This window comes from Exophiala dermatitidis (assembly GCF_000230625.1).
Source record: "Exophiala dermatitidis NIH/UT8656 unplaced genomic scaffold supercont1.1, whole genome shotgun sequence".
NCBI classification, from domain to species: Eukaryota; Fungi; Ascomycota; class Eurotiomycetes; order Chaetothyriales; family Herpotrichiellaceae; genus Exophiala; species Exophiala dermatitidis.
The window spans coordinates 1,159,046-1,184,095 of NW_008751646.1; the positions used below are offsets into that span (position 1 = coordinate 1,159,046).

Consider the following 25,050-nt stretch of genomic DNA (forward strand, 5'->3'; position numbering starts at 1 on the left):
ATACATGTAACAAGAAAAGAAGAGAACACCACGTGTGAGATGACTGGATTACTAGTAGTCGAAGATACCTGACTAGAGGAAGCTGCGCAAAGACACTTGAACATATCAACGAATACCTATTTGCAAAGACTGCACCAAAATCAATTTGAATATCTTTGTTCAGTCAAAACTAAAAGCTGTAAGTGGAGAAGGTCAAATTAATCATTAAGACAAATTCATCAGCCCCTGTCTGCGAAGGCACCATTACTTGGACGAAGCACGACCAATAGCAAAGACACCAACAATGACCACTGCAAGTGTCACAATTGCACCTGGTAGGAGGAGATCGTTCGGGATGCCCTGGATAAGTTGTGGTTGCTCCTCTTTTATTTGTGTCGGCACGACAGGAGAACGTCTCATGCGAAGCGTTTTGGCCTTCGGAATTTCTTCCTCTTCTTCACTGTCGGCACCCTCGACCGGCGGCACCTCCTTCAGAACCGACTCGGGGGGCGTAGGAGGCTTGGATAGCTGCGGCCTGGGATCGATCGTGGCAACAATAGGTGGTTGTGATGGGTCATGGACAAATAGGTCCACCTTGTCTCGTTTGCCTTGTCGCGCAAGGAGAACCGCATCAATCAGATCCTGGTCGGTAGTGATGGAAACGGTGTCGCCTTCGTCATCCAGATAGCTTAATGCATAGCCCGTCTTGCCCAGCTTTCCGTCTTCAACTGTCGCTTCTCCTCCAACAGCATCAATCTCGCCACCAAGCTTAGAGGTGACAAGACTGACAAGTTCGGCAATACCATTTCTTGGAACAAGCTGTATCCGGTGGACTCGACCACTGGGAGCCTTGAATTTGAAAGGGAAGGGCGTGTCTTCAGGAGCCTCAATGGATGGTAGAACTTCCGATTGGGCGTCGTCTCCACGATGGGATGCTGAATCCTGTGGCAGGACACTATCACCCCTCTCCATTCCCGGGCGGGTCATTTCAGATTCCATCACGGAACGGTGTCCAGGTGTTGTGGGACGGTGACTCCCTTCCCCAGAGACCATGGATTCGGTGTCATTGTCCATGGATAACCAGAATTTATTCCAAGCTGGGCCTTCCGACTCGCCAGTGTTCATTGTGTTGATTTGTTCAAGGGTTGCATAAGTCAGTTTGAGAACATCTACCATACCGACAATTTCGCCAGTTTCGTTCATGACCGGCAAGTTCAGATAATGTCCATCTGTTTCGATTAGTATTGTTCAAAGGAGGAGCGCCAGACCACATACCATGCATCTTTCGCAGCGCTGCTTGGATACTCATGTCCGTGGGTGCAAAGTCAGGGTGTGGTGTCATCACTCTAACCACACTGCAAGTCGACGGATCGAGACCTGGTGCGATAACGCGCAGAACAACATCCTTGCTTGTAAAGATACCAGTGATTGAGCCTTGATCTTGCACCAATACTGCTGTGGTATGATTCTCCTTCATAAGTTGAGCTGCCTCCTTGACCGAAGTCCTGACGGAGACAGTGGTTGGAGGAAGTCCATTCAAAACGGACTCCAAGGTCGGTCCAGACATTTTTTGTCTCAAGGCCTCGACATATTGAATGATTTGCTGAGGCTGGCTTGAGCCAAGTTCAGACTGTACGCCCTCCAGAGCATCATACAGCTTGCGTGAGGAACTGTAGGCCCGCTCCAATTTTTCCATGGCCTCGTAGAAGCATTTCGTGATGTCGAGGATACCGGAAATATCCTGGTTTTCGTCCATGACAGGAAGATGCCTGAACCCCTTTCTGACCATTAAATCCAACGCGTCAGTTGCGCTGGTATCAGTCCTTGCACACAGAGGGTTCTTTGTCATGATCTGTTCAATGGTGACCTGATTGGCTTTAATTCCCGCCCCGACAACACGGAACGCTAGATCCTTCGCAGTAAAGATACCTGCGATCCTGTCATCATCATCGGTAACCAACACACAGTCCTCTCTCTTTGCAGCCATCAGCTGTGCGGCCTCTGCCACTGTGGTGCTGGGCTTGATTTGGAGCGCCTGGCTGGGTTTCAACGCCAACACCGTGCCAGGAGGTGCTTTCCGAGTATGTCGAGCGCGGGAAGGAACATGCTTCTTCTTACTGAGGTCGGCTTCCATCTTGCGTCGGATAGCCTGGTAGACAAACATTTGTCAACAACACAAGTCTACCGAGCGGTTGTAAGGCAAGACATACCTCATCTCTCTTGCTTTGCTTCTGCCTGCTGGCAGACATTGTCGAAGTTGTAGACATCTCACTAGGTGCAGTACTGGCCGTCGACTCTAGTTTTGGTCGAGGAATGCTCGAGGGACTGTCTGTGAAAGGGATTTGACCGCGCCTGTTTGGCGTACCACGATAAGTACCGCCAATTCCAGACATGGATGCGGCCTAGCGGACAATTGCAGGGGATTGACCTAGACGACCAGGGGGTTGAGAAGTTTGTGTGATGGAGCGTCTCAGAAAGGGCAGAATATCTGGCAATCAATTGGATTCAACGAGGAAAGGGTTGAGCAGGGACAAGGAGTGGTATGTTTAACCTTAGTGACCCGATCGACCAGAACTGGCGCCGCAGTTGCTTTGGTTCCGATCGGAGAAAAGTAAACAAGATGCTTCACGTGATTGATCAGATGACCGAGGCTTACACGTGACAAAAAGGGTCCTATCACGTGCTATATAGGTTATGCTTAGTCATCCATGGTGCATGTAACTTCTTGGTTCGCCGGATCAGCAGTAATCATTGCTTTCCCAGATTCATGTCTTCAAGTTGTCAGTGTTCTAGTTATGGGACAACACCTACTACTGTAGGTACCTTGGGTTCGAAAGGCTTTGAACTGATGAGTGCAACATCGTTTTACTATGCTCATGCCTCTCTTTCACCCAGGGTTAAGTCCGTAGCCATTCCATCACACGGCATGGTTACCTAGGGATGTGGCAGCAAGGCCGGATATCGCCCTACACCTTCTCGACCTGCTCGACACCGTGGGAGCCCACTCCCTTTTCCTCGAGAGCACCAATCTCGATCACCCGGACTTTCGCATTATCACCTTCCATAACCACAGCGACTTCCTCAAGGCTAGGGCCCTGTGTCTCCGGGTACAAGAGGAAGATTATGGTGCTCTCCACGGCCAACCAGGCGACATACACAAGATAATACCGCCACTCAATGTTCTTCAGGCCGATCGGGTTGACGAACTGATTAAAGGCACTGCCACCCCGCGAGAAGAACTGGGTGATGGCCACGCCCTTGCTGCGATGGATGAAAGGAAACACCTCGCAGATGAAAATGTAGGTAAGTGGCATCATCAGGTTGTAAAACCCGTAATAGAGAAATATAAGCGCAACCACACCAATGGCCGCGTGATGGTTGCTGTGATCCTTGGCATAAACCGCTGAGGCGGCCGTCCAGCACGCAAACATGACAGTCATGCCGATATATGAGGCCAAGTACTGCCGACGACGGGGGAGGACGTGGGCCAACAAAGCGCCCGTGACACCAGTGATCAAGTTCCAGCATGAAAGACCGAGGTTGATTTCGTTCTGCGTCCTTTTCTTGGTAATGCCCACAGTCGCGAGCACTTTGGACAGATAATAGGAGACCAGGCCATTGCCTGACCACTGAGAGAACAGGCCGACACAGGCAGCGATGAGGACTCGACGGCGATTGACACCTGTGGTAACAATTTCCTTCCAGGGCCTTTTGATACTCTCCAGCTCCATTCGAATGGTTTCGCGGATCTGCTGGTACTCGGCAGCTACAAACGCACTGGATGCATCGCCTTCAGCGTGGTATTTGATCAAAATCTCCAGGGCTTCTTCGTGGCGGTCCCTTGATACCAAGAACCGTGGTGATTCTGGTATGAACCTGTAAAGTTTGTCAATCATACTTCCTAGCGGCAATGAGGCGCTTCTTATGGCTCACCAGATGAAAACGAGTTGCAAGGTTGACGGGAGAAGCTGCAACAGTGATGGCAGACGCCAGCTCCAACTACTTTTCCAGGAGAATGTCCCCAGGGTGACGCCGGCTGCAATGATTGCCCCAGCGTACCAACTCTCATTGAAGAGGCCAGTGATAACTGCTCGTTCTTTCGGATATGCCAGCTCTGAAATGAGCTGGGACGCCCCGCTAATGGCATAGACAATGCCCATACCCAGGATAATGCGGGCCACGAGGAACATGGCAACTGGAAGAGGTAGGTTAGCAAGGACTGCAAAAAGTCGTAGGAGTAGCAGCTCGTCCGTCGCGAGCCACTCAGTTAACCTAGCTGGCAAACATACAATTAACAGCAGCGCACTGCAGGACGGCACCAACGGTGATGATGGTCGAGCCCACTATCACACAGGCTTTCCGACCGAATCGATCATTGACATAGGGCACCAGAGGGACAGCAACCACGGCCCCAATCGAAAATGCTGCCGTCATGACACCAAGAAGGGCGCCGTTGGGGGTGTTGAAGTCTGCACGAAATCCGACCACAAGTCAGTTCACGGAACGACGGTCATACTTGGACGCTAATTGGCGCGCTTGGAGAAAACACCCGTTTCTACTTACAGTCTTGCCATGGTTGTACAGCCTGCAGTCCGTTCAGGACGCTCCCATCATAGCCAGAAGTCATCTCGACGCCCAGGGCCGCTGGAACCAGGCAGAAGTATAGTCGCCGCAGGTTCTTCTTCCTGTACCAGGGGGTCGTGTCCTGGGCGAGCAGATGATGGATTTCGGAAACCTCGGCGACATCCTGGGCCGCGACATCGTGGCCTGCGATAGCCTTTGACATGTTTTATTGAGCTTTTGGAAGTCGACTTCGGTCAGCCACACACAGCGCGCCCAAATGTATTGCTTGAAATGGTGGGGCTTTTTCAGAACAACGGCAGAATGCTCAAGAGGGACCGGCATAGGAATTCGCCGTCATGGTATCAGAGGCTCCTTTTATCTTACCGCAAAGATATACAACAACAATCACTGCCGTGTCTGAGGACATTTGCCGGTACCGGGAGAACAGTCTCTTCGCAGCAGGGCTCCCATTCCCACAAACTCCCTCCACAGCAGAGGAGTCGTCGGAGAGGGCTATCCAGACCGAATCTTGATATGAAACTCCAATCATGGATGATCCGCACCTCGGCGAAATTCCCCACGGGGACCATATAGCCCGTGAGCCAAGGCTTCAAGTGAATTTAGGCAGAAAAAGCGAACTATTTTGGCAAAAGTCTCAAGCGAGCCCGAGTGTTGTCGGCGAGGAGGTCAGCAAATCACGGGACGGAATTTCGACCAACTACAAACCATCCTCCTCGGTTGTTAGTCGTCTGTCTTCCTTCAGTCTACTGCGGTAGTCAGAACCACGATCCCACAATTCATATCTCACAGCACCTTTAATATAGTATGTGGCCAACCATCTACGTCAGAAACTAATCTGAATTGCAGTATAGTGTATGGCTAGTCCGTCTATTCCCCTCGCTTCTTCGACGCTAAGTCCGCATAATCGGCCATTATCTTATTCAGACCTTCACGCTGGATGCAATTGTCAAAAGCGAAGCTCTTGGCCAGTTCTTCCAGCGCGGTCTGGTCCTTGTCGCGAAACAATTCAGCAAACTCATTCACAAACGTCTCGGCCAAAAACGTCTGCAAGACAGCCCGCTCGATATGTCTCCGGGTATTCCAGGTGGGAGGATACACATCTTTGGCGGTGGGAGAGACCGAGTCGATCCAGCTCACCAGCGGGCCGATGACATTCTCGACCTCCTTGGAAGGATACATCCCCCAAGCGTCGAGCTGCAGACGTTTCTTCTTCTCACGTATCGGCTCGACCAATTTATTCCAAGCTGAGTCGGGGGACGTGTAGACCATGCCCTGCAACCCAACATCCTTGAACAACCAGATAGACCAGGGGATCTCATGTTTGTCATAAATCCTCAGCTGCTCGCCCAACAAGTCATATCTGCGCTGGTTGACGGTGTCCGCGTCGTTGTCCCACTTTGGGTTCGCGTAGACAGGACCGAACTCGCCATTCCAGATTGGAACGTGGTGGGTTCTCTGGAAAGCGGACTTGCGCAAAAACTGTGCTTCAAGCTTTTGCTTCTGCTCCATGGTGCCCATGTACGGTTGGCCCGTGGGGAAGCCCATCATGCTGTAGTCATGCAGCGAATAGACGCAGTTCGGCAATGCCTCGACGGCCTCGTCAAACCCTTTCCACTCGGCGGCAAACGTGTTCCCATCCAGCCACAGGATGTGGTGCGGGTCGAAGGCGCGGATGGCCTTTTCGAGCCGGACATAAAATGCCGGCAGGCGGACATGCTGGGGATCGCAGGGCTCGTTGATCGGGTTGTAGCCCGCCACCCAGGGGTTGTCCTTGTACCGGCGCGCCAACTGCTCCCACAGCCACACCGTCCGGTCCTGGTGGTCGCGATAGTCCCAGAATGCCGCGTAGCTGGTCGTGTTGTCCGCGTGCCATCCGGGACTTTGGCCACCGGGTACCGTGTGCATGTCGAGGATCGTGTAGATTCCATGCTGGGCGCAGAGATCGATCACCCGATCCAGATGCTTGAATCCGCTTTCCTTCAGCACCCGCGGGTTTATGTCGTCTTCAAAGTGTCGATAATTGAATGGGATGCGAATGCAGTTGAGCCCCAGGGACCGGAAGAATCGGGCATCCGCCTCGGTGAAGAAGTAGTATAGCCATCGGTCGAAGAAGAATTCGTACTTCTCTTGGCCCATGACTGCCAACATGGCGGCCCGGATGCTGCTTTCATGTCCTGGGAAGCCGGTGATGAAGTTCTCCATGCTGTCTGTCTATCAGTTCATGTTGCTCTCATCCTGTTGCACCGGAGAAGCGGTGTGCAATGGGACATGGAAGGGAGACCGACTTGAGCCATCCTCCTATCGCGGCGCCTCGTAGGATCACTGGAGTGTCGTTGTTGTCCACCACCTGTGTGCCTTTGACTCTGAGTATTCCTGTCGCCATGGTCGACAATATCCGGTCCAGTCCGACTGTGTGGTGACCGTTCTTCACTTCTCTGGGAGCAAGTTAACCACAGTCGTCCGCTCACGCAACTGATACGGCAATAATATGAACGCGTACGTGCGTTCCACGAAGAATGCTTCCTCCGGTGGAAGTTGGTATATGTAGTACCCATTGATGGCGAATTTAGCCTGAATGGACGAGAAATATTGGGATTGGCACGAGAGACGACACAGCATCGACGCCATTTGTCGCCGATCAGCGTTTCAAAGACAGCAGGCACTGGTTTGTTTTCATCCTAGGAACCCGAGAAGAACGATCTTCGGCATCTATCACCGATCATACCCGGCCAGAGAAGCGCCTGATCGAAAGCCATTGATTCATTGATCAGCGACATACTAGTAGCCGGATTGCGGGTCGGCCCCCGTAAAATGTGGGTTTCTGGAATCTGGGGTAATTTCAACTCCTGACATTATTTCTACCGAACCGCAACTCTTTGCAGACGACAGACGTGCGCGGTTCTCCGTTTCGTTTCGCCTACGCTTCAGTATCACCCAATCCCCATAGTCGTGCAGCTAGGGTCTAAGGTCCTCCATCGCGCCTCTCCATCATTGCCATTCGAGAACCGAGATAGCCGCCTGCAGAGTCCTTGTTTCCCAGCCTCGCATAGCATCAGCATCTCAATACCACAACGCCAGCGCCAACACTACGACCATAAGAACTCCCAGCACCAGTGCATTCATCAATCGTTGGAAACGGATTCCTTCACCAGAGACCGATGGCGCAACGCTGGACGATTGTGGTGCAATGACAGTCACTGTCGTGGCTGGTGCAGAAGCGCTCACGGTCCGAGTCATGCCGGTAGTACTGTCCGCAGTCACCACCTGTGTTGAATAGCTTGTGATCAAGGGGTTGACATCGGTAGGGTTGACAGCTGGAGAACCTGAGGCGCCGCTTTCCGGAGCAGAAGTGAAGGTTGCCGAAGAAGAGCCGTTTGCGGTGGCAGTAGCAGTTGAGCTTTGCGCCGCTGATCCCGATCCATCGCCATTGTCATCACTACCACTCGCAGTAGTGCTAGTTGACGTGGCAGACTCCGTAACAGGTGTGGTCACAGTCGAAGTCATCTGCGGATCGCGGATGGTGTTAGCAAGGAATACTATAAAATGTAGGTATGTATCCATGATTTGTCTTGACTCACCTGGATCGAAGTCGGACCATGCTGTCCACTCTGCGAGTTGTACATAGTGTACAGCGCCAATGTCAAAGCGTACGTGCCCTCAACAATCTCAAACGACGCACTACCGGGATCGGACTCATTGCAAAAGACTCTGTTGCCGTAGTCCCAGACCGCAGCTTTTGTCGCGTTCGAATCGCATGGTGGTGATTGTTCCAGACATGCGGTGACCAGGTTGGCGAGGTTGCTGTCTTTGTTGAAGCAGGCGCAGGACAGGTCGAAGCCGCATGGGGTGATTGTGTTGTCGATGCCGATGTTGAAACAGTATTTCTGTCAGATATCAGTATTGATTTCAAAACCAAAGGAAAAGTTGACTGGAGCGCAGGAAGCAAGGGGGCAAAGGTTAGACAAGCTTAATGTCAACATCTCGACCTGGTACGTTTAGAGTCAAGATTGCTGGGAAACTTACCGCGCAGAATGGCAAGTCATCCCATTTGTCGTATCCTGCAACCTTGATGGCCTGAAGCGCGAGAACGACCATCCCCCATGAGAGGAAGAATTCTGCTTGAAGTTGTTGGTCTGCCATGATGCGAGATTCAGGTCGCGATGAATGAACTTGATTAGGTAGGTAGGTAGGTATCGAACTGATCAGTACTATGAGGTTTGTATGTTGCGAAGTGTACAACAGAAGCTGGTTTGGCTTGGTTTGGTTTAGTTAACGCTGGCTTGCGAAAGTAGAATGTCTGTCTTCCTATGCCTGCGGTGAAGTGAAGCGCGATGGGGAATGTGATACTGAACAAAGGCTCAGTTGAAGATCGGGTGAGGCTTCATGTGACGGTGAAACTGCGACGTGTGACTTTGCAGACTGATGTCGAACAACAACCGAAAAGACAAAAAGTGTCAGCCTGTTAGTGCTCAGCAGTGAAGACGTGAAGACGTGAAGACGTGAAATAGTAAGTACCCTCTGGAGATCCCTTAGGATCCCTCCCCATTGTCATCAAACATCACCCCCGTCTCTGTGCACTATCTTTTAGTATCTCATGACCTTTTGATTTGCCAGTCACCTGGATAAGAACAATACTAATGTGCAAATGCACCTAAGGCAGCTATCCGGTGCATTGTGTTCTACGACTAGTTCCACTGGCAAGGCTGCCATGTTACACACAAACTGAGAGGCGTCAAAGCATATCAGGGTACGCAGCAGCAATATGGCGCAGGCATTCTCTTGAGACGGTGCTCTGTGAGTCTACAACCGATCGCAACATGATATTGGGCATATGGTTGGTAAAACATATACAGAACCTCCAAGCCATTTTCCATCAATTAAAATGGTATAGGTCAGGACACAGCTGGTCCGGGAAATTGATCACAGTTGAAACAGGACGCCATACGACACGAACGCCCCGGATACCTGCATGCGGCAGTTGATGTTAATATTGAACCTGGATGTGTGATTAGGAAATGGGACAATTCTATTTCGTGGTTGTTGAGCAAACTTGCAATGGTACAATGCAAGGGTGAAGAGACTCTAGGGGTATGCCTGTACGGTTCTCTGGGTCCTTTCTCTTGACCAAGATGCACTGGATATCGAGCGGCAACGAAGCAGTCAGATACCAGTTCCCATCGGATATACTATGAGCCATTCTTGTTGATTCGTGGGAGAGGAGAAGTGGGCATGGACTCTCTTTGCTTGACATATCGTCGGGATGCTCCATTACTTCTCCTGCTGAGGTGGCTGGGGAATGTTTCCACTCGACACAGAAAGATAAAACTCCAGGCTCAACTAAGACCTTGTTGCGACCTTTGGCATCACTAATGATACACTAACAATACAGCCTCTTCATCACTCTTTCAGCCAGCACGGGCAAAGCGCTATGAAGTCACTCTCCAGAAACCTAGGTTGGTAGGAGCAGGATCATACTGCCCACCCGGAAATCCAGGTCATATAATCTATGATCGGTGCGCTCTCCCCCATACTTCATCCGGGTTGGCACGCCCCCTACTTTCGGGTACCAAAATCCCGACAAAGGCTGCAAATGCCGCGGCAAGTGCTGTGAAAATCCAGAAGACCTTTCCTCTGGGAAGGGCGTCGTTGAGAATTGGGAAGAATTGAGCAACCAGGAAGGTTGATAGCCAGTTGCATGCCAGTGCCCAGCTGGATGTCGCTCCAACAGCTTCCGGCCCGACCAGCTCGCTCGCCATCATGAAGGGTACCGGCCCTAATCCAAAGCCGAAACTGCAGACGAAGAGGACCAGACCGATCACAGTCAATGCTGGGACATCGCGTGTAAGTCCTGTAGCGAGCATCACAGACGCTGAACCCATTCCTGAAAGCGACATGAGCAAGCATGGTTTTCGACCAAAGCGGTCAGCTAGAGGCGCCGCCGCCGTGGTCACCAATACGTTGGCCGCGGAAACAATGACGGTGACCAACGCTGCCTGATTGGGCATGATGTTTCCGAGGATGGAAACGCTGTACATGACCACACTGTTGATTCCAGTGAGTTGCTGTGCCATCATAACTCCAGAGACCACAATCACAGCTTTTCTGTACCTCGGGTTACTGACAACGTCGAGGAAGGATTTAGTACGTTGTGTCGGTGGTCTGGGTTCGGTTGTAGGTTCCAGAAGGCGTTGCTCCTCTGCATCCACTTCGATGTCCCAGTCTTCCATTTCCTCTCCAATATCAGCACTCGGACTTCGGATACGCTGCAAGACTTCTCTTGCAGTCCCAGGTCGATTGTTGGCTGCGAGCCACTTGGGTGTTTCAGGAGCACCTGCCAAACCAACTAACGTCGCTGTCGCAATGAAGCCGGCTGTTGCAAGGATCCAGCGCCACGTGTTGTTCCGGGATAAGAAGTATCCCAGGAGCTGGGCAATGAATATACCGGCGTTGATCTGGACCTGGGTAAAGGCGCCGAAGAGACCGCGACTTTCCCGAGGGGAGATTTCGGAGATGTAGATGGGAGCAACGACAGTGGCAGCACCAGCTCCAACCCCAGATATCGCTCTTCCCATGCCCATGGCCCACATCCCATTTGCGGTGGCCTCAGCAATCGGTCCGACGGCCAAGAAAAACGACAACCATCTCATTGCATACAGTCGTCCGAATCGGGCGGCTATTGAGCCACTGAATAAGGCACCAAAGAGCCCTCCGATGGTAAAGAGAGACTGGACCAGTCCCCATTGGGCGGAATCCATCGGTATGCATTGTGGAAGGCCGAGAATACTATATTCGGGCAATTGAGCCACATCGCATGTGATGACCTTTTGAGGGGCATTGAGTTCTCCCTGAAGTGTGTCAGTCTTCTCATTACGTCTGGAGCGACAATTCTGCACTCACCAGGTGGTAACCAAATTGAAACGGTCCAAGTGTGACAATGAAAGCTAAATAGACAAGATAAGGAGTAATTGTCGTTGACGAAGCCATCAAGCCCTCGGGGTGCTTATGAGCAATCTCAAAGTTACTTGACGACCTCTGCCAGTACTGAAGGACACTGTGCCCACTGATAGTTTGTTTTAGCATTTTCCAACCGGGTCGTTTGAAGGTTTCGCGAGGGTGCATATGAGAAGACGGGCCAGCCTTCGGGGATATCTGACATACCTTATATGGGCAGATAATAGTTGGTAAGCAAATGCAGCTGTGACAAAACGAACTGCCTAGTATAGTATGCCATGGTGGGAGGGAGGCGTCACGCACATAAGTTCTCTAGAGTATCTTATGAGCGATAGAGGAGGAAGCGGCGGCCTCCGATGGACGAGACATCGGCGGGAGCCATCACCAACGTGCCGCATTGGGGAAAGCGCAGCCTGGCTCCTTTTCGCGGACCCTGGCCGGCTCGGATAATCCGATAATCCGCATTCCGGCTGGTCCACGATCGGACTCCAACCCTCGCCCCCATCTCGCACTGGCCCTGTGCTGGCAGATGGCGTCTCTCATCCTTTGATATCAAGACCCTCTGCACGCAGTATAACGAACATCCCAGCATGAGACGCCAGTAACATTTATTTTATCGTACGCATTGAATTTATATTTTCCCTGTTCACCACGTTGCCTTGAAATCGTTGAAAGCCAGAAAATACCCAGGGTCTACCGTCTTTTACATCACCGACATCCTTTTGCCGAATACTCCGTACGGACGGTCTCTACAAACGCAGAAGCACTGCTTCTACCACCTGGTCGTCAACGTCCCAATGTGCTAGTACATCTAGTCATGATAGGAGATAATCTCCCATGGTCTCTTGAATCTTGGGCGGCCCGATCACCTGCAACTACCAGAACATGTGGAAACCCGACTTCAACATGTCTCGATCGACGAACAGTCTGAGCATCGCACAGCAGCTTCGAAAGACCACTCAGTTGGGCTTGGATGGTATGTACCAGGCAATGGCGCCTGCAGTCTCTTCTTCCAGATATGACATACTACATGTGTCCAACCTTATTGCCTTGCTTTCTTGCTGACAGCCACGAACAGATTCCTCCAAGAAGCAGCCTGGCAACAACTACACGTCCAAAGTCAAGATCGGGCAAAAATACAACATCATCGGCTTCATCAGCAGTGGCACCTACGGCCGGGTATACAAGGCCGTCGAGAAAAACCCTCGTAGTGATCCCTCAAGTCCTGTGGGCTCCAGCGCACCCAAGGAGCTATATGCCATCAAGAAGCAAGTCCCCGCCCTTTTCAACTTCTTCAACACGAAGCGAGCATATTGCTAACTCTACTTCCAGATTCAAACCGGAAAAAGAAGGCGATAATGTCCAATACACAGGCCTGTCCCAGTCAGCAATCCGAGAGATGTCCCTATGCACAGAACTATCACACCCGAATGTCGTCCACCTGGCGGAAATCATCCTGGAGGACAAATGCGTATTCATGGTCTTCGAGTACTGTGAGCATGATTTACTCCAGATCATCCACCACCATACCCAGCCAACGCGTCGACCAATCCCCGCGACCATGATAAAATCGATTTTATTCCAGCTCCTTAACGGTCTTTACTATCTTCACCAGAACTGGGTACTTCATCGTGACCTCAAGCCTGCAAATATCATGGTCACTAGTTCCGGCCATGTGCGAATCGGCGATCTCGGCCTAGCCCGTCTGTTTCACAAGCCGTTGTCATCTCTGTATTCAGGTGACAAGGTCGTGGTTACTATATGGTATCGTAGCCCCGACCTACTCCTGGGTGCACGCCACTACACGCCCGCGATCGACATGTGGGCCGTTGGCTGTATTTTCGCCGAATTGCTCAGCTTGAGACCCATTTTCAAAGGCGAAGAGACGAAAATGGACAGCAAGAAGACCGTCCCCTTTCAACGGAACCAGATGGGCAAGATTGTCGAGATTTTGGGTTTGCCTAGACGTGAGAACTGGAAGGGTCTGGTTGATATGCCGGAGTATCCGCAGTTGCAGTCACTCGTGGTGAACCGCGGAGGAAGCCTCTATCCGACACCGTCGAGCAGCCGTGGCGGCGGCGGTTCTGGTGGTGGGAGTAATGGAAGCGGGTTGGAGAACTGGTATAACAACTGTCTCCGCCATGCAAGCTATCCTCCGGACAAATCTCCTGGTCAACGCGGATTCCAGCTTCTATCGGAGCTGTTTGAGTACGATCCGGACAAACGATTGACGGCCGAGAGAGCCCTACACCATGAGTACTTTCGCAATACGGATGATGGACCTCACAAGGGCGAGATCTGGGTCAGCAATAATTGTTTCGAGGGACTGGATGAAGTATATCCGCATCGGAGGGTGAGTACGGAGACGAATGATATTGGGACGGGCAGTTTGCCGGGCACAAAGAGAGGCGGCTTGCCGGATGATTCACTTGTGCCTCCGGCGAAGAGGAGATGAATTCAAACTTCGCATGAGATACAACGGGCGCGATGTATGAAAGGCAATGAATAGGATCCGCAGCGTTGCAATACACGAGACGCATGGCTGATACCCTATTGCGTTGCTTCACACTGGTATCCAATACGGATTTCCCATGAGATGCCACGGGCGCAATGTACGGACAGCATGAATGAGGCCCGTTGCCTGGTTCCCACGTCGGAATCCCACAAGGAAGCAATTGCACACTGCACGGCATTGAAGCATAATCAAATCCCCAGTTGACAAAACTTGCATTGTGATTTTGTTTTGCGACCAGCTCAACAGCCGTGTCTTTTGCAGCCACCATTTCTCAGGCGGCCAGCAAATTTATCTAGTATTGACACCATTTCCCTGTTTGCCAGAAGTCGACCGAGTGAAACAAGCCATGCTGAATGCTTATGCCCATAGCATTTTTCGCCACCCAGTCTGGAAATATGGAACCGTTCAGCCGGAGACTCAAAGCCCACTCATTCGTCACCATGACAAAACCATTTGTTGTTTTCTCCGTGTCGCAATCGATGCTGGGACGACCATGCTCCATCGCCACGCCACATCAATCCCCAACTCGAGAGTTCACTTCAAATTCGTGGACTCAGAAGACCTCCTCTGGCATTGAATATCACACACATGAAGAGTGCATCACCAGCTTACAAAGCCTTGGCAGCCTGCTGGGGGTTGACCTTCTTGCCGTCCTTGTTGTATCGGATTCTTGGGGGAGGGGCGCGGTTTCGGCGGCCTTCCCGCGATCGGACACGCACAATCTTGCCGTGAATGGCGCACGAGACGCAGTACTGGAGCTTGAGGTACATCTTGGGGACGGCGTAGTCGGCGAACACAGAGGCGTCGGAGATATCACCTGTAAAAATGGGTTGTTAGAAACGATCGATTTGCCTCCTTTCGCCTCCCATTCTCCCTGAATGCAATTGAACAAGGACGCCGCGGTGTCTACTCACGAATAGCGGCGGACTCGACCATGTTTCGGATGGTGATTCTCTTGATGGCCTTGTCCTTGGGCGTGCAGCGCGAGCAGTTGCTGCATCGGATGGGCTTGACGTGGCCGCGGCCCGACTTGTTGCGACCGTTGTTCGCTCGCTTCTTGACCATGTTGGGCGACTTGGTGTAAAACTGCTTCTCGACAAAGGTTCACAGACCAGAGATGTTGCAGATCTCCGGAGATTGAAAGGAAGTTGCTGGGTGAGTGGGAGCTGGGAAGGTCGAGGAGAGGGTGACAGGTTGAGAGGTACGGTAGTAGTAGTAGAGGCGTCCAAACGTCCAAGTGGCGTCGTTGATTTTGAAAATGTGCATAGTGGGAAAGTGAGTGCTCGGCCAAGAATTTATGGCCACTAGTACGGACAAGGTTAGTGTTGGTGTGGAGGGAGCTCGGCGGTGATTGGGCAGGCAGGCATGTCCGAGTATTTGAAATCTAGGCGCTGCTTTTACCCTACGTCAGTTTGTTTAACTGTTAGGGGAAAGAGTAATTGCTGCTCTAACACAGTCAGCTCTTCCATTACACTCAAGTGTCTCCCACAGTTGTGTCAACCAAAAGCAAGCTGTTACAGTGGGTTACACTGGATGTTTTGCAGTGGATCGAGCTCTCACTTGTTATTCCGTTTGGTGCACTGGCCTTCAGCATTCGTGAGAAGTGTTCTGCGGAATGCACCTTGGCCGTAACCGACAATCAGCCTCATGTCTTCTATGCATATGGCCTACGTGCAACCGAGACAGGATGAGAAGCAGGAATGTGGAAGGTGTGTGACAACACCAACGGCTTCGCTAAGCCTCAGATGCACTGCATGCGCTTCAAGTCGTGTTCAGCTGTGATTTGACGCCGAGATCACGGTGAGATGCATATCGGAGCTACTAGCAGCGCCATCCAGTCAACTAACACAACCGGTGGGAGTCTCGAGCGCTTATCTGGGCGAGCGTGGCTGTACATTAGTAGTACCTACAGCTTGTAGGCATTGCACCTCTCCGGCATGCAATCCTTGCATCCTGGCTACGTCCTACTGAGGGTTGGCTGGTGGCAGCGAAGCGACGACAGCACCAAGGCTGCCACTGCTGCGGCTCAATTCACGGTCTGGGAACAGGGTTGTCCACGCTGGCCGCCTTAAATACACGATGATGTAGGTCAACATGGGCCTGCCCTTATTGATTACGTCTTGTCAGTACAACCAATTGATCCTCCGGTCTACTCGTTCTCTCCTCACGACTACGCAGTAAGGTAAGGGATATTCCAACAATCTACTGCACTTTGGACTGTGCTGGCCAGTCGAGCCGGACCTGAGCCGATTGCGCATCCTGAAAATTATCAGCTGGTGGATGGAAGTCTATTTGCACTACTCCTACAGCAACTTGCTTGTACTGCGCCTTTAGGGACGAACAGGACACATAGTATCAAAGCAAACCTTCTTATCAAGCTCTTCATACAGGCAATTCCATTTTGAACGTGGAGGATAAACCTTTCCAGATTGAAACGATTCGGTCGATCAACATGTCTGGTCCTTCGTCTCGCAACAAACAACGCCGCCCATCTCACAATACCTCAAGGCGTACTTCACTCGCATGCGATCGTTGCCGAGGTAGGAAGACAAAGTGTGCCGGAATATCACCCCAGGCTTGCAGTGCTTGCGAAGATGCTGGTGTCGAGTGTACATATACTGAGAGTGAGAAACGCGTACCTGTACTGGAAAGGTGAGTTGGATCTTGCTTCCACAGCTGCTCAGGCCTAATCGGCGTCAGCGAACTACTAGAACTGAAAGCGCGAGCTGAGCTTGCAAATGAGTGTAAGTAATGCAATTTTACTCACAAGATTTCTTCCGCCATATGTACCTCTCGGCGCAGAGTCTTACGATGCTGCTTTGATCAGTCATGAAGTCAAGGCAGAATAGCGATGTCTCCTCCTTCACAATCGAAGACGATACGGCTAGAGAAGACGATGCTTGGTGGTATAAAGGAATGAACACGCTGTTTCTGACGCAGTCTGGAGAACGTCGTTTTGTTGGAACCGCTTCATCGACCTACCTTGCACAAAAACTCAGTCCATCTCCAGGAAACAATCTGTCCTGGGATGTTCATCCGATGTATAAGGATCCTTCTTCGCTTCGGCGTCCCAAAAGCCCTGTGCCACCGCAACTGCCACCCTACGAATTCGCCAGACGCCTTTTCGCCGCGCAATATATCTACATAGGAACAATATTCTCCTTCCTACAGCCCCATACCTTTGAAGCGCGACTCCAGCAAATCTACAGCCGTGCTCCCAACTTGGAGAACAGGGAGGAATGTCTTGCCTACTGCCAGATCTTGCTGATATTTGCTTATGGGCAAATGTACTCTGTCAATCAGTGGTCTGGAACTGACGGACCTCCTGGATTCTCTTATTTCAAGCACGCATTGTGGTTGCTCCCGGATATTCACCAGGAAGGCTCGATTCTGTTTGTGGAGGTTCTGGGTCTTCTTGCTCCATACTTGCAAAACCTGAACAGAAGAGATGCTGCCTTTCTGTACATAGGCCTGGCGGTGCGAATGGCCATTTCTTTAGGACTCCACCAAGAAGTTGATGAGTCGGGAATGGATATGGTCGAGCGAGAACACCGCCGGAGGGTATGGTGGTCTGTCTACAGCATGGACAGAATTCTGTCAGTCAAATCTGGAAATCCAATATCCATCCACGATGAAGATATTGATGTCGCCCTGCCGGCCCCAATTCCAGGGGTCGATCCCGATCTGTCTCCTCCAAGAGTGTTAGCGCATTACACTCAATTGTCAAGGATTCTGGGTAGAATCGGGGAAAGCATATACCGCAAAAAGAGTAGGTCAGGGACGAGTCTTCTTGCTTCGGTTCAGAGTATCATGAACGATCTGTCGGAATGGCTGAAACATGTGCCATCCGAACTTCAGATCGACTTCACAGCATTGAACGGTCCTCTATCAAGGGAAGCTGTGTCTACATTCCTTCATTATTACCAGTGTATCAACATGACAGCACGTCCGCTGTTGCTGTACGTCATTCAAAGCAGGCTCGAGGCCCTGGCCAATGGGACTGCCCCTGTGAGCTGGAAGGATGGACTGTCCGCCAACGTTGTGGCAGTGATTGACAATACCATTGCTGCTGCTCGTGCCAGCAGTATGATTATGAGCGCTGCAGCCCGGCAGAACATTTTTGGTAAGCCTTGATCATCGGCGTCAATGGAATGATGATGTTAACGGCAGGCAGCAACGTATGGTTTCATGGACGGCGAACACGCCTTTTCCGCATCTCTGATCTTGGTCATGGTCAACGTTGCCTTTCCGTACAATGAGAGAGACGAGAAGGCCATGGAGGCCGCACTTTTTGTTCTCCAAAGTATGGCGGAGAAAGGCAACGAGTATATCCAAGCTCGACTGTCACTCTTACTAAACCTTCGAGCTTCAATCGGACCCCGAGCTTCGACCTACAGGAATCAGCTACAAACACCAGTTGGGTTGCCGGATCACCAGTTAGGAGAACCGAATCTAGGGCTACAATATGCGAGCTTTCCCTTCGTTAGCCAAATTACTCTGCCCGACACGAGCCCCCAGCTTGACGTGCATTTCCAACCCTTGCAGGACGTTGCTCTCGATCTGGAAACGGAGGACGACCCTACGTTTTGGGAAGAGATACGAAAAAATATCAACATGGACATAGACAGCACTGTCTGGATCGAGGATACTCTGCGCAACGAGGCATATTATTTGCAGCACAACATGTAGCCTCCGCATTATCATTGGCCGGGCGAGATGACGCTTTTCCGAGCCTGAAATTTCTTGACACAGGATTTCCACACCCTATATATGTGCAAAATTATTTACTGGCGGCAATGATGTCCCAGTCTCTGATGTCCAAGACGAGCATATGTCCAGGGGCATGAGCTATGACTGTGCCCTCTGGCTTAGCGCTGCGTATGGCTTCTTGAGGAGTCACACCGCATCCCCAGAACACAGGGACAAGCTCATCATCCCCGGTACCCATTCCTTCGACAAGTGGAGAGCCATCTATCCCGACTGGTGCCTCCCCATATTCGGGTTGAGAGATATCTTGTATCCCTAATCGAGCCACAGCATCCCATCCCCAATCAATCGGCTCGCCATGAGTCGCCACATAGGGTCGAGTGATTTCTCGCACTTGTTCGATGTCTCGGCGACGGTAAGGCCTCATTGAAACAACATATGTTGTACGTTTGAAACCCCCTGCTGGACAAAGGGGGATGCATGTCCGGTACATTGGCACGTTCCTTTTGTGGGCCATATGTGTAGGAATCAGCCCTGCGGCCGCAAGCGCGGCTTCAAAGCTGTACGAGCAGCCGATCAAAAAGCCAACATGGTCGTCCGTCCACTCTGCCGCGACATTGATACAATGGGACTTTTCCAGAACTCCGTTCTTATAGACCATATATTTTGGAATGTCATGTCGAATATCGAGGTCTTTGGCAATTTGATCGCCCGTCAAACCTGGTATCCAGGACTGTAGCTGGTCCCAATCCCCGACTTCCTTGGACTCTGCTAGGAGTGGACATGGGACGGGGTTCCGCTTACACAGCAAGCGGAAGTCCGAAGCATAATCTGATGGAAGAACGATCAAGTTGGCCTGAACAAATGTGGGCGCGGCACCCGATGTCTGGCTCGTGTATTCTCCCGATCTGGCGGAGAGACGTATACTTTGTCCCGTCTCCTCGATGGCTGCTGGCTTGTCATTAGTACTGGCCTTGGGACCTCGTACTTCGACTCCACGGGTGATTGCGATAACTGATGTCATGGCGACTGACGGAGAAGTTTCACGAGTTATAGTACGTCCCAAAACGCACGGGACACAGAGGATTGCGGCGGTGGGTGGAGTGGAGAGATTCACTACTGACGGACCGGTCACCCTTTTTTATTATTATACTTATATTTTGGGGCTCCGCAAACGCCTTGTCAACCCCCTGTTTTCTAGAAACGAAGACCGGTCGGGCTTCTCCGTCCAGAACTTCTTCCTGTGCAGAAGTAAGGCGACTACCAGTAGGAATTTGGAAGCTGGGGAGAGCCCCAAAGACACTCTCCCGATGGATGGCTCTCGTTTTCGAGCGGATCAGCCAACACTCCCACTCCCATCCTCGACTTCTTCAGGGTACCGTAAGTGACACTGTTATGCTTGTCCTTTGAAGGTGACAAACAAGCCCAGCCACATGGGGAACTTTTCGAACCCCATTCGACACAAACTGCCAGCCAAACGAGATGGCGACTTTCGGAACAGCGTCTAGCCCTTCAAGACTGATTCGTTTGCTTCCTGCTTCCGTCTTCGTCTTCCATCATTGTTACTTATGTCCTCATGGTTGCGCCCTGCCCGCATCATGGCGCCGTGAGCTTTCGAGGGCGAGGAAACACCTTCCCAAACCATCCTAACTCTCGGCTGATTGTACACATACTAAATTGCCATTCTTCGGCACAGAGAAGCACTATATATCCCATCGCTCTGGGCGCAGATCATGATCTGGTTCTGGAGGCCACTATACTTGTCAAAGGTGGGCTCTGAGACGGATACAGTTGCCTCCTGAATATTGAGAATGTTGAGAGACTAGTGGCCGGCGTGGTCCCTCTGTCTTGCTGACGCTTTTTGCTGCGCTGACCACTGACCAGACCCGGAGGGATGGAGAGAGAGCCGTCAGCCGAGCCGCCAGCGGCGCGATGGCGGGACGGAGATGGAAGGGTGTGATCGGTGCGAAGAGGCATGGAAAAGGTGAGGGTCGAGGGTCAAGAGTGGACAGCAGGCTCAGGTCAACTGTCAGGCTTATACAGAAAGGCCCTTCCAGGGCCGTCGGCGGCACTGAAATGGACTGAAGCATTCCCCACGGGTCCTTACTGCTATAAGCCTTCGAGCAGTTCCGCGGCTGAAACTGGCTCAGGAAGACAATCGTGTCTCAGTGAACCACTGCAGTTGTTATCGCGCAAGGCACTCTCCAAAGGAACAAACTGGATACATATCACACGGAGAAAACTTGACGGACGGAGTTGGCTTGTTCTAATCCACCGTATTGATTTCAAGGTAGGCAGTGCCTGACTGATTCTCCCCGGGTGCCCTCCCGTTGCTTCAGTTACCAACTTGCAGTCACCAGGTACCTTCAAATATTATGGCCGCAGAATAACTTCCAACAATTAGAAGTGCCCGAGACCAATGCATTGGGGTCGGATGGTGCAGTGGTTCAATCCACCAGCACCACCGATACCAATCCATGGCCAAGGATCACACTTCTAATCTGTTGCAGTAGGCCGTAGACTGTAGTTCGGAAAAAATCTCTTCATAAGTTGAGGTTTCACTTCCCTCCAATGCACCGCAAAAAAATGTGGATGCTTTGGGGGAAAAAGTTTTTTGCATTCTTGTTCGAACGTTCGAATGGGAACTAGAGGAGTTTATGGCAATGAATCAATGACCCGACCGCCAAACTACCTAACGTCCCTGGACACACCACGCTGTCAGTGGTGTCAGAAACTTGTATTCGCGGCGATAATTCATCTCTCGCTTAAGCTATGGCATACCCCGGGGAAATCTCTTGTGTCCAAGTCCCCGTGTCGACTCTCAAATGTGGATAGAAACCAATCAAGAACGAACTATCAGTTCACGTCGAAGACTTGCCCACGACCTGACCGCCCAGAAACACAGGACCCTTATTACAAAAGTTCTTGATATCGTCCAAGACGGGTTTGGCGTCCTCGGAACTCATCGCCGCTCCCAGCTGGTCGGGACTGTCCCAGACCAATGTACAACCGGTAACGAAGGGTGGTTTTTCCTCGCCGCTTTGCTTTTGCTGCTGCGCAGATGACCCTCCAGCTGCTGTGTCATAGAATTGAATAACTTCCCAGGATTTCAGGCCGTATTTCTTGAACCGCTCTTCCACGAGCGGCATGTGGTTCGACAGGTAGTATTTCATGTCGAAGGTGGTGTCGGGCTCGTTCGGGTAGAGGACGGTGGCGTTGAAACCCATGTTTGGTTTGAAGACCCGCGAAGACGAAGGGATGACACAAGTGGTTTAATGGGATTGATGTAAAGAAGGTTCTTGGAATACTTCGTACTGTAACTGTTGGCACGACGAATAGTCTGAAAACCTCAATGGGATATACTTAGTATTTCTATGAAATCTTTGTATGTGAGTCTGACTGTGTCAATATTATGGCAAGGAGAACAAAACACATCATCGACACGCACACGCGCCTGGTCCGAGGCTAGCTGAACACTCTCAGCTGATGCGTTGGCCAACACCCATGTGCAACGATTCGTCACCAGAAGAGGGGCTATCTGTGAAGGTACCTAATGTACCGAACAATCATTCAGCCAAGGTTTCTCGTATAAACAGCTGCAAAAGGCCTGAACGACTGCCTTATGACACGCCAGCGTCGACCCTTCAAGCCCTGGATGCTGTGATGCCAGTGGGAGGGGAACCACTTCGTGCCGAGGTCTATCATCATCATTGGACATTGGATTGGGTGCCTTAGACCTGCCAGTCAGTGATTCCAGATACAGTAGGCTCCCGTAAGGCGTTCAACAGGTAGAATCCTTAGGCTTCGATACCGAAGCTTGTAATCTGAATACAAACTCATACGGTCGGGAAGAACCTGGAAGGACATATCGAACTCTCGATATGTTCCCTGATGTTGATGTTGACGTTGACACTGTCGTTAATCATCAGTGGGGCTCAAGGCTATCGATCTTATCGTGAGACGATAAGATAAGATAATCACTGACGGACAAAAAACTATCGACGACACACTCCGAGTCGTCAATTGTCGTAGAGAGATCATGTTGCAACATCCATCCTCCTCTTGATTTCCATTTATATCTACACCCATCGGAACCATGGTAAGTTTCCGGATAACCGAGTCTCACACCCATGCTAATGCTTTCGGCACCAGGCACCTCTCCGTGGCCTCCCCTCCCGCGCTGCGCAACCTCGAAAATCAATTCTCAAAAGCAAAAGCACTTCCTCCAACACTTCCGCCCTAGCCGAAGACTCCCTGTTCCCTTCTTCCAAAAAAGACAAACGACGAATCAAACATGCCATCCTCATGGACCGCGTCACCAAATCTTCAGCAAAGAAGCCCGCGAAGCGAAGACGACCGAATAAAAGTTTGGTCACCACGCTTGACACTCTGGCCGATGCTCTTCCAACCGAGTTCGACGGTGATGGCGATGGGAATAATGGTGATGCAAATGCAAATACACAACATGCTGGAGATAGACCGCAGGATCAAGTCAACATTATCAAGCGGAAGAGTATGAAGTCCCGACCTGGGGCTATGAAGAGAAAGGAAAAACTCGACAAGGGTGAACGAGATCGGTTCGCGAAGAATCTGGCGCAACTTGTTGCTGCTGCTCCGAAACCTGTAACCACGGGCGAGACCAATGCGAAGCGGGGAGACGGTGACAGTGACAGTGATCCCAAGCCAACAGCGACGGTAGCCTCGACGAGTGATAGGTGGGCGGCTCTCAGGGGCTTTATCTCGCAGACTTTGGAGACGAGACCGGATGTTAAGAACGTGACGACGAAATGAATGGGCCTGGGGGTTTGCGATTCTGTCAGGATGGCGGTTGACTTGGTGGGGTTGCCTGACCTCCTTGACACTTGACTTTGTACGGGAGACAACAGCGCGAGCTGCACTCCCATTTTCACCCAGGAAAAGCTGGAGCTGAAGGCAGTGCGGTCCAACGCTTTCCTCTGTCTGCTCTCCTTCTTGGGGAGAATCAATGGACAGGTAGCAGTCATGTGCTCGTGCTGCTCATGCACCGATTGGGCTCGGAACGCGAGTCTGATGAACAGTTCGTCTGGCCCTTTGCATGTCGACAATGGCTACCCAAAGAGGGTCATTATTATCCAGCAAGGCAAGCAATATCTGAGCATACTTCCTGCTCTGAACTTAATTTGCAACTACCTGTTGCGAAACGTGCCAGGACCCACCAACGTGTTTTATTCCCGAACGGCAACCATTTCAGCACACAAGGACATCTTGCGCGCGTCAATTTCGAGGCGGTTATTTATCTGCCGAGACCCGCAACAATGTGTCATATCCCCCAATGGAATGGCAACCATTTCAGCATGCAACAGGCATCTTCTCACGCTCCAAGTTCGGCTCACTGATTTGCCTGTCAGGGATGGTCACCATCAAAGTCCGAGTTTAGTCCAGTCCAGTCCAGCCAACCTGAATTCGCGGCGCGGACTGAATACATCAGTGGCGCACACGGAGTTCCGCTTCAGAGAACATTCCTGCAAATGGAAAGGAAACCAAGGGCACCCGTCTCCTCTCGTTCTTCTCCCGCCCCTTCACGTCGGACTTGTTCCTACGGACTTGGCGTTCCGGCTTGTATTTAATTGAACCGAAGGGATGTCGAACGGCATTCTTAGTCGAGACGAGGCATATCTTGCCTTCGAAACGCGTCGGCTTTACCAAAGCAGCATGGGAGATGTGATAACCAGACAGAAGAAATCGTCCGACTCCACCACTTTCTTATCATGCTCTGGTTGAGCACGAAAGAAAAGATATTTCTTGATGTCCTGAAATGCGGAAAAGTCGTCCATGGGCAGCGTCTCGCGTGCCAGCAAGGCTCAACATCCCCTGAGTCGACCTAGAACAGTCTCACTATGGTGGGTAGAAGTTACATAGTAGCAGCATTATGCGCGACTACAGTACTTGTACTTGACTTGATAAATCGATATTTCGATTCTTGAAGGTTCTGCAGAAGACAACAAATGCCAATTTTCCGGGTAGGGGCATAAATGCCATGATTTTGTGACATTCAGTTCGTTAAGTCATGATTAAGTATTGACCTCCTATTTTGCTTCCTCCTCTTCGTCGTCGCCGTCATCATCATAATCACCATCATCGTCGTCGTCGCGCCGTTCCAATCAATTGAACCAAATCATTCCAAGTCATCACTCCATTTTCCGCACGTTCCCATAAAACCATGCCCTGGCCCGCAGATCAATACATAAATCCGTTCCAATCACGAACACTTCTTGTTATAGAACCTCGTGATACCAACACATACATAAATCCGTTCCAATCACGAACACTTCTTG

The 25,050-nt window shown here is 51.2% G+C and overlaps 13 protein-coding genes across 13 annotated transcripts; 4 read left to right on the forward strand and 9 right to left on the reverse strand.

The window, feature by feature from the left end:
• Positions 1 to 26: 26 nt before the first annotated feature.
• Positions 27 to 2,564, reverse strand: HMPREF1120_00418 (uncharacterized protein). Its single transcript, XM_009154416.1, has 3 exons — positions 2,190 to 2,564; positions 1,255 to 2,128; positions 27 to 1,208 (listed from the first exon to the last, which is right to left on the reverse strand). The coding sequence occupies exons 1-3, from the start codon at positions 2,370 to 2,372 to the stop codon at positions 244 to 246; spliced, it is 2,022 nt and encodes a 673-aa protein (XP_009152664.1). The 5' UTR covers positions 2,373 to 2,564; the 3' UTR covers positions 27 to 243.
• Positions 2,565 to 2,919: 355 nt separating this feature from the next.
• Positions 2,920 to 4,765, reverse strand: HMPREF1120_00419 (MFS transporter, SP family, sugar:H+ symporter; the record flags this gene model as incomplete). Its single annotated transcript, XM_009154417.1, has 4 exons — positions 2,920 to 3,855; positions 3,913 to 4,174; positions 4,269 to 4,448; positions 4,543 to 4,765. 4 exons carry the CDS (start codon positions 4,763 to 4,765, stop codon positions 2,946 to 2,948), a joined length of 1,575 nt encoding a protein of 524 aa, XP_009152665.1. The 3' UTR covers positions 2,920 to 2,945.
• Positions 4,766 to 5,349: 584 nt separating this feature from the next.
• On the reverse strand, positions 5,350 to 7,311 carry HMPREF1120_00420 (glucanase). The gene is made up of 2 exons (XM_009154418.1): positions 6,849 to 7,311; positions 5,350 to 6,766 (listed from the first exon to the last, which is right to left on the reverse strand). The coding sequence occupies exons 1-2, from the start codon at positions 6,944 to 6,946 to the stop codon at positions 5,431 to 5,433; spliced, it is 1,434 nt and encodes a 477-aa protein (XP_009152666.1). The 5' UTR covers positions 6,947 to 7,311; the 3' UTR covers positions 5,350 to 5,430.
• A 312-nt stretch (positions 7,312 to 7,623) lies between these two features.
• On the reverse strand, positions 7,624 to 8,848 carry HMPREF1120_00421 (uncharacterized protein; the record flags this gene model as incomplete). The annotated part of the gene is made up of 3 exons (XM_009154419.1): positions 8,587 to 8,848; positions 8,142 to 8,447; positions 7,624 to 8,067 (listed from the first exon to the last, which is right to left on the reverse strand). The coding sequence occupies exons 1-3, from the start codon at positions 8,701 to 8,703 to the stop codon at positions 7,624 to 7,626; spliced, it is 867 nt and encodes a 288-aa protein (XP_009152667.1). The 5' UTR covers positions 8,704 to 8,848.
• A 723-nt stretch (positions 8,849 to 9,571) lies between these two features.
• HMPREF1120_00422 (MFS transporter, SP family, solute carrier family 2 (facilitated glucose transporter), member 3) lies at positions 9,572 to 11,876 on the reverse strand. The gene is made up of 3 exons (XM_009154420.1): positions 11,722 to 11,876; positions 11,461 to 11,623; positions 9,572 to 11,408 (listed from the first exon to the last, which is right to left on the reverse strand). The coding sequence occupies exons 2-3, from the start codon at positions 11,545 to 11,547 to the stop codon at positions 10,068 to 10,070; spliced, it is 1,428 nt and encodes a 475-aa protein (XP_009152668.1). The 5' UTR covers positions 11,548 to 11,623; positions 11,722 to 11,876; the 3' UTR covers positions 9,572 to 10,067.
• A 544-nt stretch (positions 11,877 to 12,420) lies between these two features.
• HMPREF1120_00423 (uncharacterized protein) lies at positions 12,421 to 12,834 on the forward strand (the record flags this gene model as incomplete). The annotated part of the gene is made up of 2 exons (XM_009154421.1): positions 12,421 to 12,490; positions 12,593 to 12,834. The coding sequence occupies 2 exons, from the start codon at positions 12,421 to 12,423 to the stop codon at positions 12,832 to 12,834; spliced, it is 312 nt and encodes a 103-aa protein (XP_009152669.1).
• A 79-nt stretch (positions 12,835 to 12,913) lies between these two features.
• Positions 12,914 to 13,969, forward strand: HMPREF1120_00424 (serine/threonine-protein kinase ssn3; the record flags this gene model as incomplete). Its single annotated transcript, XM_009154422.1, has 1 exon — positions 12,914 to 13,969. The coding sequence occupies one exon, from the start codon at positions 12,914 to 12,916 to the stop codon at positions 13,967 to 13,969; it is 1,056 nt and encodes a 351-aa protein (XP_009152670.1).
• Positions 13,970 to 14,637: 668 nt separating this feature from the next.
• Positions 14,638 to 15,094, reverse strand: HMPREF1120_00425 (40S ribosomal protein S26E; the record flags this gene model as incomplete). The annotated part of the gene is made up of 2 exons (XM_009154423.1): positions 14,638 to 14,846; positions 14,944 to 15,094. The coding sequence occupies 2 exons, from the start codon at positions 15,092 to 15,094 to the stop codon at positions 14,638 to 14,640; spliced, it is 360 nt and encodes a 119-aa protein (XP_009152671.1).
• A 1,764-nt stretch (positions 15,095 to 16,858) lies between these two features.
• Positions 16,859 to 18,718, forward strand: HMPREF1120_00426 (proline utilization trans-activator; the record flags this gene model as incomplete). The annotated part of the gene is made up of 2 exons (XM_009154424.1): positions 16,859 to 18,152; positions 18,204 to 18,718. The coding sequence occupies 2 exons, from the start codon at positions 16,859 to 16,861 to the stop codon at positions 18,716 to 18,718; spliced, it is 1,809 nt and encodes a 602-aa protein (XP_009152672.1).
• Positions 18,615 to 19,858, reverse strand: HMPREF1120_00427 (uncharacterized protein). Its single transcript, XM_009154425.1, has one exon. It carries the CDS (start codon positions 19,758 to 19,760, stop codon positions 18,810 to 18,812), a length of 951 nt encoding a protein of 316 aa, XP_009152673.1. The 5' UTR covers positions 19,761 to 19,858; the 3' UTR covers positions 18,615 to 18,809.
• A 569-nt stretch (positions 19,859 to 20,427) lies between these two features.
• On the reverse strand, positions 20,428 to 21,081 carry HMPREF1120_00428 (uncharacterized protein). The gene has a single exon (XM_009154426.1). The coding sequence runs from the start codon at positions 20,824 to 20,826 to the stop codon at positions 20,500 to 20,502; it is 327 nt and encodes a 108-aa protein (XP_009152674.1). The 5' UTR covers positions 20,827 to 21,081; the 3' UTR covers positions 20,428 to 20,499.
• Positions 21,082 to 21,597: 516 nt separating this feature from the next.
• HMPREF1120_00429 (uncharacterized protein) lies at positions 21,598 to 21,963 on the reverse strand (the record flags this gene model as incomplete). Its single annotated transcript, XM_009154427.1, has 1 exon — positions 21,598 to 21,963. One exon carries the CDS (start codon positions 21,961 to 21,963, stop codon positions 21,598 to 21,600), a length of 366 nt encoding a protein of 121 aa, XP_009152675.1.
• A 1,078-nt stretch (positions 21,964 to 23,041) lies between these two features.
• On the forward strand, positions 23,042 to 23,527 carry HMPREF1120_00430 (uncharacterized protein; the record flags this gene model as incomplete). The annotated part of the gene is made up of 1 exon (XM_009154428.1): positions 23,042 to 23,527. One exon carries the CDS (start codon positions 23,042 to 23,044, stop codon positions 23,525 to 23,527), a length of 486 nt encoding a protein of 161 aa, XP_009152676.1.
• Between the last annotated feature and the right edge of the window lie 1,523 nt (positions 23,528 to 25,050).

Coding starts and splice junctions, on each gene's coding strand:
- HMPREF1120_00418 (XM_009154416.1), bottom strand. CDS start 2,372: ATGTCTGGAATTGGCGGTACTTATCGTGGTACGCCAAACAGGCGCGGT. Junction 2,129..2,189: donor AGCAAAGCAAGAGAGATGAG/GTATGTCTTGCC, acceptor TTTGTCTACCAG/GCTATCCGACGCAAGATGGA. Junction 1,209..1,254: donor AGCGCTGCGAAAGATGCATG/GTATGTGGTCTG, acceptor TAATCGAAACAG/ATGGACATTATCTGAACTTG.
- HMPREF1120_00420 (XM_009154418.1), bottom strand. CDS start 6,946: ATGGCGACAGGAATACTCAGAGTCAAAGGCACACAGGTGGTGGACAAC. Junction 6,767..6,848: donor GCGATAGGAGGATGGCTCAA/GTCGGTCTCCCT, acceptor ATAGACAGACAG/CATGGAGAACTTCATCACCG.
- HMPREF1120_00422 (XM_009154420.1), bottom strand. CDS start 11,547: ATGGCTTCGTCAACGACAATTACTCCTTATCTTGTCTATTTAGCTTTC. Junction 11,409..11,460: donor TTCAATTTGGTTACCACCTG/GTGAGTGCAGAA, acceptor GACACACTTCAG/GGAGAACTCAATGCCCCTCA.
- HMPREF1120_00427 (XM_009154425.1), bottom strand. CDS start 19,760: ATGACATCAGTTATCGCAATCACCCGTGGAGTCGAAGTACGAGGTCCC.
- HMPREF1120_00428 (XM_009154426.1), bottom strand. CDS start 20,826: ATGCTTCAGTCCATTTCAGTGCCGCCGACGGCCCTGGAAGGGCCTTTC.